This window comes from Galendromus occidentalis, unplaced genomic scaffold (assembly GCF_000255335.2).
Source record: "Galendromus occidentalis unplaced genomic scaffold, Mocc_1.1 scf7180000077433, whole genome shotgun sequence".
NCBI classification, from domain to species: Eukaryota; Metazoa; Arthropoda; class Arachnida; order Mesostigmata; family Phytoseiidae; genus Galendromus; species Galendromus occidentalis.
In genome coordinates, this window is record NW_003805421.1 from 12,150 (window position 1) to 22,986 (window position 10,837).

A 10,837-nucleotide genomic window follows, 5' to 3' on the forward strand; every position below is an offset into this window, starting at 1 on the left:
TGTAGTTCCAGAGTCCTCGAACATCCGGCAAGATTCCCCATTGTCCCGTATTCCGAAACTGGGTGTCGGAGAGTCTCGACCTCGCTGTGAAACTGAATCTGACTGTCTCTTTCTCGAACCGTCATTGGTCCAACGGCGTGACTAGACGATGTGGCGACCGGGGCGTATCTCAGAGATGCCATCTCATTCTCTAGTCCGGATTTCTCCTTCTCACTCGTCGGACTTCCTGGAGGTTTCATGTTCCCCTTGAGGTCTTCTTTAAGTGGAGCTCTCCCCTCAGGAGACGGTAGAAAAGCATTCCCCACTTCTGCTCTACCGGAGAGTGGTGTCCCCTCAGAAGCGGCACCCGTCGCGAGCCGCAGACCCTTTCCCCGCAAGGATCGCCCTTCCAAACATCCACATGAGGGCCTGCGATTGGGATATCCCTCGGTCGATGCCATTGGGCAAACAGGGTGTCCGAATACGAGTGGAATCAGGTCTCAGGTCTGTACGCCAGGCCGAGATACTGGAGGATCAGTCGTCGACCGTTTCGAGCTCTACTGCATAGAGTCCGCAGACGGATCGATCGTATGAGAACGAATCGTCTCAGCAAGCAATCGTGACGGGAATTGGCTCAGATTGAGCTGTAGAATACAGTTCCCGAGCGAGCTCTTCCTCGTCATACACATGGCCGGTTGTGAGTTTGAACGGATTGTTTTTTTCACCCGAATCCTCCATCTTATCCCGAGCGTAGGGCTTTTAGACTGTAGAGCTTTGAACCGTGCTGAGAGGACAAGGCTGAGGCGACCGCGACGGCTCCTGTTCACTTCATTCCACGTCCGCGCTGCCGACGATTGCGATCAGCTCGCACCAAGTACCAAAGCGCGCAACCAAGGACAGCTGTAGTGAGTACCGCCGTTGACGTCGGCGATTATGATCACGATTGTAGTTCTGTTGATGACGGTAGCGAGGCGTCGTTGTGGTCGTCGCGGTCAGTTCACTCTTCTTTCCAAAGAATTCTCTCTCTCGACCGTTTTCGCCCCTCCGATGCGGTTCGACGCAGCTGCAGCGTGTTTTCCAAACGCTCTGTCGAAGATTTATCAACAGTCGCCACGGCCTTCTCGAACATCTTTGAAACCCAGTAAGTTGATTGTCGATCGACGTGAGCTTTGTTCTGATTACGGTACGCATCTTCCTGGTCTCCTCGGAGCTTCGGAAGTGTTGAATAATTTGAGCATACCATCACGCGCCGTGGAGCACCCTGTAGATAACCTGTCTCGCACTCTACCGTCACCGTTTTCCTAATTTTCTTCGGGATAAATGATTCTCTGTGGGAATCACGAGCGGATCCGAGAGTTCCTCTGGGAGCGCAGAACCATTTCCTGAATGGTCCAACTCAGGGATTTTATCTCTCAAGAAGAGATAAGAGTTCTATTTGAGTAGCCGAGATCATGCTCCTCCCAGATTTGAGGACGATTTAATTAAATGGTTGTCTTTCCGACACATGCTCAGAATGCTCATGACACGCATCCGTGTTCCAGAGTCCCCGTCCAGCTTCGCGGCTAGAACTCGGGGATGTCTGCTGAAAGAGTCCTCGAACGCAGAAAGATTCTGCTGTCATGTCTCTCCGTGTACGCAATATCCATGTTAGCGGTGGGATGCACAGACGGAGCTATGCTGCGATTCGGCATATTGTTCCCGAAAGTTTTCTGTGACGATGTGAGTATCCTCAGCCGCATTCGCCCAGGGCATTCGCCCATACAACCAGAAATGATGGAGCGGTTCCTAATTCGATTGAAGTAATGAGAACGACGATCTGCGGATCTTAACTTGGAAAAACCCCAAGAAATACGCGACTACCTCGGAGCGTCGCACGAGGTCATCAAAATACCGCCGCGCTCCTGCTTGTTGGCTCAGGGCTGGCCTTCTGTCGCGGCATTCGTCGCCTGAGGTCACCGGACTCGAGTACTGAAATATTTCTCCTTCTTTCCCAGTACACGAGATGCGACAATGAAAGTCTTTGTTTGAATCATCTCAATCTCACGACCGGATGCTACGAAAAATTATGTGAGTTTCGAAAGCGACCGTGACAGACCACTCTGCGACAGAAACGCGCGGCATGGATACTCGATTTCGAGTCTCTACGATTCTGTCCGATCGCTCGGAGCAGTCACGAATCGTGTCTGGTGTTCCTTTTTGTAGGTGTACCCCAAGAAAACTTGACCAGACTGTCATGTGAAACACTGAACTGCCAACAGGATTTCGAGTGCAAACCGTGTACTGCCCGAAGCGCGGACTGCGACGGGCTTGGCTACGAGTGTATGAGTCTTGTTTCACGTTAGATAGGCTCGGAGTAGTCTTCCGAGGTCTTCAGCAGAGGATGATCTAGAGTTCCCCCGATTCGGATCGAATCTCGCTTCGAAGCATCGAAATCTGAGAGAAGTTTTCTTTTCAACAGGTGTTCCGGAGAGACATCAAAGCTGTTTAACTCTGAGATGTGAGGATGACTACGAATGCGTGCAACAGAGGCCGATTCCGGGACGGGGTCCAGCCTGTCGCGCAAACTTAGCCGTTGATACGCACATTTGTAAAAAAAGGGAATATCGCGAATATCCTAGAACAAGCCCCTCTCCAATAGTAGCCCGTCCCCAACAGAAGCCGTCCTCGAATAGTCACCTGTCTCCGTTGGGATCCCCCCTGGGGCGATTTTAATCGAAACACCGAGGGGCTCTGCTGCAGAATGGGTCTCAAGTTCCTTAAGTCACAAGGTTTCCAGCTTCTTCAACTCTCTTCATCTTCATCACCGTCATCGCGCTACTGCGCCTCCAATCACCGGGGGGCACTCTCTAATTGGAGCTCCCCTGTTGGGGGGTCCGATTAAATGGAAGCCCATCACTAATAGAAGCCTTCATGGGGCGGGCTTTGAAATTATAGGAGCCCGGGCCTGTACTGGAATATCTAGGGTATTTGATCTCGTTACGATTGGCTCGGGTGCCTCGATTCCGAACCAGGCTCCATGCTTCGGGAAGTTTTCTCGTAAATGTTGGCACCATATGTGTTGCTTCATAAGATTCATGAGGGTCACGGAGAACCAACTGTTACCTATATCGCAGCAATAAATAACCCGCTTGGAGGTGATTCTTTATTGATTCGTCACGCAGGACTACATTGCACTCAGTTGTCCTCAATGTCTGAATCCTCCTCGGTTTCATCGCCGTCCTCGTCGCCGTCGTCTTCGTCTGCCTTGACTTCTTGCAGCTCACCTAATAACTCATCGATGTGAGCCACCATCTTCTCGTCATCACATTCATATTTGTCGGCGACCTGGAATCGGAGAGTTCTTGCATCAGAACAGCCTTCGGAAGCACTCCCGTACACCAGAATCGAGCCCGCTTTGCCGATTCCGATGATTATTATTAAACCTGATGATCGATGATCAACCAGCGTGGAGCTCTTTGTCTTACTTTCTTAGCCTTCTCTAGATAGAATTTTGCATTTCCAAGGTAGTCGGCACCCTTCAAGAAATTCGTCCATCCCAGAAGGTACCAGACGTCGACACACTCTTCGTCTTCCAGCACCAGACAGTCGAGAACATTGATGGCTTCGTCGTACATTTCCAACTCGAGAAGGAGCTTCGTACCGGTGAGACGCGAATTGAATGGGGGTATCTACGGAAAATATTAATTTCGTATTCGCTCTTGAATCTTGCCACGCGACTCGCCCCGATCGTTCCAAAAATATCAAGATTCGTTCGAGCTGGACGGGACCGAGGAACTCACCTGATCCGCTAACTCTTCTGCGCCTTCGACAAGCCTCTCGAATTGCGGCAACCAGAGATCCAGCGACCTCTTCATTTCCTGTTTGGCCATATCGAACTCTTCTTTGATAACATGGTAGGCAGCTTTGGCTTGGAAAGCTTCAGGATTCTGCGAATCTCTCTCAATTGCCGTGCGGATCGAGGAGACGACCATCTCTTCGGCTTCGGGCTCATCGCAGAGATCTGGGGAGGGTACCGGTACAATTCAATGCTTCTTCTTCGTCTAACTCTACCTGCCTATCGATCCGAGTCTCTTATCATTCAGTAGCGCTGTCAAGAGAGTGGTAGAACCCACCTGTGGTATACAATTCACTAACACAAACATGAACATTTGATAATTTTCGTAGAGTAGACTTTTCTGGGTTTTCTTTGTCTTCCTCCTCCATGGCGACTGGTTGTTGAAGCTCTCGTTCCAAGATTTCTGTGAATGAATGAAGGAGAGTGAGCGTCCGGCCGAAAGAGGACTCAATCGATCACATAGATTCGCGGTGCCGCAAATGAGCTGTTTGCGGGTAGGAGGACCGTGGTCAGTCTCTCACCAATAGCTTTCCGGAGACATCTTAGGCTCTCCTTTCCCTCTTCGAGTTCTGCCAAAGAGAGCCATTTGTCAGGCTGACTATCCGGTGCGAGTTCACACGATCGTTTTAGATGCTGGAAATGGACTTATGGTTGGGGACCGGACGTGGAATACCATGGAGACACCACATGGGGGCTCGTCACCAGATTCGGATGTCATGACACCATGACAGTTGGAGGATTTTCATTTAATCAGTACTTGCGGAAGACTCACTCTTTTTGCTTCTTGGGGTCTGTCGAGTTCGAGTAAACAACCCGCCAGAGAGAACATCACCTCCGCACTCGGTTCTTTCCGCAGAGAGGCGGTGAAATGTTTGAGGGCTCCATTGAAGTTTCCCTCCTCGAGGCAACTCTCAGCTTTCGCTATCAAGTCTTTCGCGGACTTCTCTACCTTCTTCTTGCGGAACTTCCCCATTTCTTGGGTGCCTGTCACTCCACCTGCAGAAAGAACTGCGATGCGCTCCCAGCGCAGAACATTCGTCTCGACGACAACCATGTGCTCGGAAGCGACGACTCGTGTTTACAAGCAGAGGCGCCAGAATTCGAATCTTCCATCTCGCGGCGGCCTGACTTTTCTCGGATTTCTTGCGAAGAGAGCGCTCGAACTGTTGGTAATCGATCGGAAGCTCACACTGATTGGATCCGGGAAAGTTGAGCCTTCCCGAACGAAGTTTACCGGAGGTGATGGATCCGTCGATCCCGTCGGCAGTAGCATGGGCTCCCGGCGTCCGGATCGTTTCGGGCGTCTCGGCGTCTCACGGCTCGAGTCAGGAGGCTCCAACGGAAACCGGCGCGCCCCCAAACCCGCTCGAAACTCTCGATGAAATTCTATAAAGCTCATTGCAGTCAACCACACTCGCTGTTCTAGCGACGTAGCGCGGAGCGACCTCTGGCGGCAGGAACCCACAACGTTTCTTGGAATTGAAGTGACTCACTGGGAGAGGATTGTTTCTTCAGCGATCGCCAGAGCGGCAGCCACGGCGCGGCGCCTGTGGCAGACAATCAGCAGTTGCTGTGAAGAACCTCATACTTGGTGCTGCAATGTGACAGCCGGACGTCTAAAGGCTCAGAACGAAGCTCAGCCTGATCTTTCTTCTTCTTATCGAACTCTAAGTTTTCATCGATCTTAACCTGGAGAAATCATGCGAGGACTCGCTGTTGTGCTGCTGTTCTGTGGTTTGCTTTCACCAGTGTCAGCTCTGCTCCCAGGGCCTCATACGTGTGTTCGGACAGTCGTCAGAAAGGTGAACGTAACGAAAGCTACGATCATACCACATATCGTCCAAACCCACACCTACTGCTTTCCGAAAATCAATTGCGTGAAGAACAAAACGGAATACTCGCGGGGATTCGAAACGGTTAGTGTGCTCCTAGATATCCGTGTATTCCAACAGGACGAGTTACATATTCCCGGATACAGCTGCGATACGACGTCGGAGGACCTATCTTGAGGATACTCGATCTCCCTCCAATGAGAATGAATCGAGAAAATTTCGAGCCTCATTTGTTACCACCGAGTTACCAAGGCTCGGTGAGGGATTTCGCGATTGTAGCTCGGGGTGATTCTCGTTTCCCGCAAGGGTGGACTAGTTTCGCACTGGCCAATGAGCTTGATAATTCACATGAAGATCGTCTCGTGCGATCCTGCGATAATCGCTGCTGTCTGCAGCATCTCGGTGCGGGCGTTCTGGTAGAAAGGGGCTCGTTCTCTGTTTTTGACGTGGTCAGTCCGTGCCAACGCTTGGCACACCTTAATAGGGTACCGACCGTACTCCGGATTTCTGGATGGAAGCCAGCGTCGATCACGACGTCATGGTGAACCCGACTGGGACAGCGTAGCATAGGAGTTGACCGCTGCTCGAGCCGTTTCCGAGTGTGGACATCGGATTTCAAGTGTTTTCATTTCTCGGTCGAAACTAAAGCTCTCGCTTCCATATGCATAGCGCTCATAAAGTCTGCGAAGTGGATCTCCGATTCAGTAAAGAGCACCCGAGCACTCTGCCGAAAGCACCATGGTGTCGGATTCTGTCGGAGAGATTCCTGAAGCTCGTCGCTGTCGGAATCGCCGTTCGCCATAAGTGATCGACTGCATTGAAGAGTTCCGAGAAAGATTTGACCATTACATTCGTCGAACAAAAACTTTGGCGACGCGAATTCTCCTGTAATGAAAGCAGTCTCTGGCGCGCGTGTCTCGGGAGGTTACAAATACTACGTTCGTGTCGAGGAACGGACTATCCTTTTGCTTTGCTTGCTGACCATTGAGTGCCGCTGGAGCGGTATTCTTTGTCCTATTGGGCAAAGAATCTCTCTGAATGCCCTTCTCGCGTGAGAAATCTTTTATCGAGCTGCACTCGAGTTTACCGTTCGAAATCATCGCCCGCTGTTATCGTCCGTCCATTGCTGAAGCCACACAGTGTTTCCAGACCGCCAGCGTCCAGCACTATCTGAATCCTGCAGCGGCTGGATGATGTCAGCGCTTGTCTAGTATCGTTCGCTATCAAACTGCATAGCCACCACTGTCAAAAACGCTCTGACGACGTTCTAGATTCCTGAGTGTCAGGCTTCTGAGCGACATACATTTCGATATCGTCCATTTCAGTCAGTCAATCGGGGTACGCTTCGTCGCCTCGAGGACAATCCGAAGGGATAAGGGATTGTTTCATTGATTTTCGGACTGACTGACTGACTGACTGACTGGCTGACTGACTGAGGTCTCGATTGATCCTCGAATGCGCGGAGGAGCAGTCGGAAATCGGCACACGAAGGCTGCCAGAAGAATCCTCGACTGTTCGGATGAAAACTTGGTGAATAACTTGAGTTTTGTGTCTGATTCCCAAAACTATCGAGGACGACCGGGGAGGTTTGGCTCGAAACCAAATGTTCATGTAATGAGCTTGAAATGCCGTATGAAGTGAACGGAGAGTGAAATATCGACACGAAAATGAAGCTTGTGGGACATATTCCTATTGGTATTGACAGTGACAGAACACGACGAATCGCTCATCTCCCCTGGCCGCGGTGGTTTTTCTGGGGAAAGCCGTGGTCGCAAAATCATTTGCCGGCGCAGCATCCGAACTCTTCACCGACAAACAGCGTGATCCCGCCGCGTATTTCTGCTCGCGTGATTATGTAAGAGAAGCGGTGACCTTTCAGTCAAGTTCGCCTTCCATGGGCTCAACTCTCCCTCTATCCGCTAGAGATCCACCTGAACAGTGAGAACGCATGAAGAAAATCGTGCTCGACGCAAATAGTTGATATCATGGTAGAAAACTGAAGGTCGAATGCGTCATTGGTCATTGCCACCATCTCTGGGATACTCGAGATGGACAGCGCGAGAAACTAGGAGTCTGGGCTAATCAGGCCGCGGAGGAGAATGTGGCTCACGTACCGTTAGAATCGCTGGACGATCTTCTAATTTACCAGAACATTCTATTCCAGGTCGAGGAAGAGCGTTACGATTCGGAGAACTTCTGCTGTAATGGATACCAGCTGTCCGTCGACGGCAAGAGCTGTCAAGCCACTTGCGATCCACCGTGTCTGAACGGAGATTGCATTGGACCGAACACCTGCCTCTGCCCACCGGGCTACGGAGGCTCCCAATGTCAGATCAACTGCACTCCAGGATTTTGGGGCGAGAACTGCGATCGCGCCTGTCCCTGCAAAAACGGAGCGTCCTGTGACGCCGTCACCGGGAAATGCAATTGCAAACGCGGCTGGACAGGAGACACTTGCGACGAGCAGTGTCCCCCGAAGAGATACGGCCAAGACTGCGATCAGGTCTGCCGGTGCAAGAACGGCGCGAGCTGCGACCCGGAGTCGGGAGCTTGCAAGTGTGCGCCGGGCTACCGCGGTCCTCTGTGCAACGAGAAATGTCCTCACGATACCCATGGAGAAAACTGTCAAAGCAAATGCAATTGCCAGAACGACGCCGAATGCAATCCAATTAACGGTGCGTGCATCTGCAAGCCCGGTTGGAGCGGCGAGGTTTGTGCCAACACTTGCCCTCAAGGATATTTCGGTGCCGATTGCAAAGAGCGCTGTTCGTGCTACAACAACGCCGACTGCGACGCCGAGTCCGGAAAATGCATCTGCCCGCCAGGTTACATGGGCGAAAAATGTGAGGACTTCTGTCCGACAGGTCACTGGGGGAAAAATTGCTCCTTCAGCTGCGACTGTGCGAACGGTGCCACCTGCGAGACCTCGTTGGGGAAATGTGTCTGTCCCGAAGGCTATACTGGTGACCGCTGCGAAAATCGCGCCTGTCCGGACGGTTACTTTGGCAAGGACTGCAGAGAGCGCTGCCAATGCAACGCGAACCACACAGAGCACTGCCACCCGGTTTCGGGCGAATGTGTCTGCAAACCCGGCTGGTTCGAGGCGATTTGCGAACGGTCTTGCACGCCGGGAACCTACGGAAGGAACTGTGGCGAGATCTGCGACTGCAAGAACGGAGCTATGTGTGATGCCGTCAACGGAACCTGTACGTGCGAGCCCGGATTCTACGGTAACAAATGCAACTTTACCTGTGCCGCAGGGACGTACGGCCAAGGATGTCTGCAGAAGTGCGATTGCGAACAAGGTGTCGACTGTGACAAACGCACCGGCGTATGCCAATGCCCACCAGGACATTACGGAGTCGCCTGTCAATCGATCTGTCCCTTCGGTCAGTTCGGTAGCGGTTGCGTCCGAAAGTGCTTCTGCGATCACGGCGGGGACTGCGACGCCGAAACAGGAGATTGCATCTGCACTCCTGGCTACCGTGGCGAGAGATGCGATCAGAATTGTGCTTCCGGACGCTATGGACAGGGTTGTATGTTCCATTGTCAATGCGAACGGGACAACTCCCTGGGTTGTGACCACGTCACGGGAGCCTGCAAGTGCAAGCCCGGTTGGAGGGGCGCTCGATGCGAAACTCAGTGCGAGCAGGGCCTGTGGGGTCCTTCGTGCGAGGAAAAATGCGAATGTGGTCACGACTCTCATTGCGACCAGTATAGCGGTCAGTGTTACTGCAGCCGCGGTTACACCGGGGACAAGTGTTCGATCAAGTGTCCCGCCAATTATTTCGGCTTCAACTGCAACCAGCAGTGCCCGAAGTGTCAAAATGCCCACGAAGGATGCGATCACATCGACGGCGGGTGCAAATGCCTGCCCGGATGGTCTGGACCGCTTTGCGAGAAACCATGCCCGAAAGGAAGTTACGGGGAAAACTGCGGGCGCCAGTGTACGTGCAAGAACGACGCCGACTGCGACCCGGTAACCGGCGAGTGTACGTGCAAAGCAGGCTGGACCGGTAAAAACTGCAACGATACCTGCGCGGAGAACTTTTTCGGAATCGGCTGTCGCCAACGATGCGACTGCCGCAACGGGGCCCGATGCCGGAACAACGACGGCCAATGCGTCTGCACGCCGGGCTGGGTCGGGAGCCGTTGTACGGAAGGATGTCAGAACAACATGTACGGCGACGGCTGCACGTTCCCTTGTCTGTGTGATTCGGAACGGGAGGTCTGTCTTCCGGTTGAGGGCTGCGTTTGCAGATTCGGTCAGGAGAGCGGGGGCTGTACGCCTCGATCCGAGCCCTTGACTCTGGCCTCGCAAGGCAAGGAAAGCACCGGTTTGGCGACGACTCTGATCCTCCTCGGCTTAATAGTTGTCATCGCGATCATCGGATTAGTGATCATGCATTATCGGCGAATGGTAACCGGACTGAAGCGTGAGCTCGCCAACGTCTCTTATCGCCGCGACCCACCCGAGCCAGCGGATCAAACTCATTTCGACAATCCTGTTTACTCGATGGCGCCCCCCGTTCAGACGGCGACCCATCCCAAGACTCTGAACAACGGATTGAAAGTCAGTCTTCCTAAACCGTTGGCCTGGGAGCGGGAAAAAGTCGCTGCGTTCGATAACGACTTCGGCAGCGCGTCGTGCAGCTCCGTCGAAGCTTTCAGGAAGAAGATGCTCGAAGCGGACATGGTCGCCGACGAGTACGAGAAAGATTGTGACTTCAACTTCCGGCCCGACATCTATCAAACGATCGACGAGTCGAAGGCTCTGAACAAGGAGCCGTTCTACTGTGAACTCAATCATAAGAAGGAACCGACCTTCGATTGGGATCTGCCAGAAGTTCCCGCACCGGTGGCTCCGAAGAGCATTGCACCCACAAATCCCTTCGGTGGGGTAAGTCCCACCCGTGACGAGAAAAAATTGCTCAACGTGACACCGCTACCGCCCCAGGACCTCAACCTGAATTCAGATACGTTGAGGAGAGCATCAGGGAGCAACAGTGGGAGCAGCTCCGGGAACGAGAGCACGGGGCTCGAATACGACCATCTCGACCACAACAGGCCAAAGACCGATGTTCATCCGGGCTACTTCAAAATGTCGAGCAACATGAGCTCCAGTAGCAACAACGTTAATCTCAATACGAGCGCGAGCAGCAACAACAACATCACCAGCCCGAACAAGTGA

General features: G+C 52.6%; 3 protein-coding genes across 3 annotated transcripts; 2 read left to right on the forward strand and 1 right to left on the reverse strand.

Annotated features, from left to right (window-relative positions):
* Nucleotides 1-867: 867 nt before the first annotated feature.
* LOC100906701 (uncharacterized) lies at nucleotides 868-3,149 on the forward strand. Its single transcript, XM_003742835.1, has 6 exons — nucleotides 868-884; nucleotides 995-1,120; nucleotides 1,521-1,698; nucleotides 1,974-2,046; nucleotides 2,182-2,298; nucleotides 2,438-3,149. The coding sequence occupies exons 3-6, from the start codon at nucleotides 1,555-1,557 to the stop codon at nucleotides 2,689-2,691; spliced, it is 588 nt and encodes a 195-aa protein (XP_003742883.1). The 5' UTR covers nucleotides 868-884; nucleotides 995-1,120; nucleotides 1,521-1,554; the 3' UTR covers nucleotides 2,692-3,149.
* LOC100906555 (probable assembly chaperone of rpl4) lies at nucleotides 3,108-4,860 on the reverse strand. The gene is made up of 6 exons (XM_003742834.1): nucleotides 4,587-4,860; nucleotides 4,336-4,447; nucleotides 4,092-4,217; nucleotides 3,759-3,979; nucleotides 3,444-3,647; nucleotides 3,108-3,303 (listed from the first exon to the last, which is right to left on the reverse strand). The coding sequence occupies exons 1-6, from the start codon at nucleotides 4,785-4,787 to the stop codon at nucleotides 3,154-3,156; spliced, it is 1,014 nt and encodes a 337-aa protein (XP_003742882.1). The 5' UTR covers nucleotides 4,788-4,860; the 3' UTR covers nucleotides 3,108-3,153.
* Nucleotides 4,861-5,514: 654 nt separating this feature from the next.
* LOC100908128 (protein draper-like) lies at nucleotides 5,515-10,837 on the forward strand. The gene is made up of 2 exons (XM_029111332.1): nucleotides 5,515-5,730; nucleotides 7,811-10,837. Exons 1-2 carry the CDS (start codon nucleotides 5,515-5,517, stop codon nucleotides 10,835-10,837), a joined length of 3,243 nt encoding a protein of 1,080 aa, XP_028967165.1.

Excerpts from the sequence above, each read along its gene's own strand:
- LOC100906701 (XM_003742835.1), top strand. The coding sequence starts at position 1,555 with ATGTCTGCTGAAAGAGTCCTCGAACGCAGAAAGATTCTGCTGTCATGT. Across the intron at positions 1,699-1,973 it reads CGAAAGTTTTCTGTGACGAT|TACACGAGATGCGACAATGA; the intron begins GTGAGTATCCTC and ends CTTCTTTCCCAG. Across the intron at positions 2,047-2,181 it reads CGGATGCTACGAAAAATTAT|GTGTACCCCAAGAAAACTTG; the intron begins GTGAGTTTCGAA and ends TCCTTTTTGTAG.
- LOC100906555 (XM_003742834.1), bottom strand. The coding sequence starts at position 4,787 with ATGGGGAAGTTCCGCAAGAAGAAGGTAGAGAAGTCCGCGAAAGACTTG. Across the intron at positions 4,448-4,586 it reads GACCCCAAGAAGCAAAAAGA|CATCTAAAACGATCGTGTGA; the intron begins GTGAGTCTTCCG and ends GTCCATTTCCAG. Across the intron at positions 3,648-3,758 it reads CAGAAGAGTTAGCGGATCAG|ATACCCCCATTCAATTCGCG; the intron begins GTGAGTTCCTCG and ends TATTTTCCGTAG.
- LOC100908128 (XM_029111332.1), top strand. The coding sequence starts at position 5,515 with ATGCGAGGACTCGCTGTTGTGCTGCTGTTCTGTGGTTTGCTTTCACCA. Across the intron at positions 5,731-7,810 it reads ACTCGCGGGGATTCGAAACG|GTCGAGGAAGAGCGTTACGA; the intron begins GTTAGTGTGCTC and ends ATTCTATTCCAG.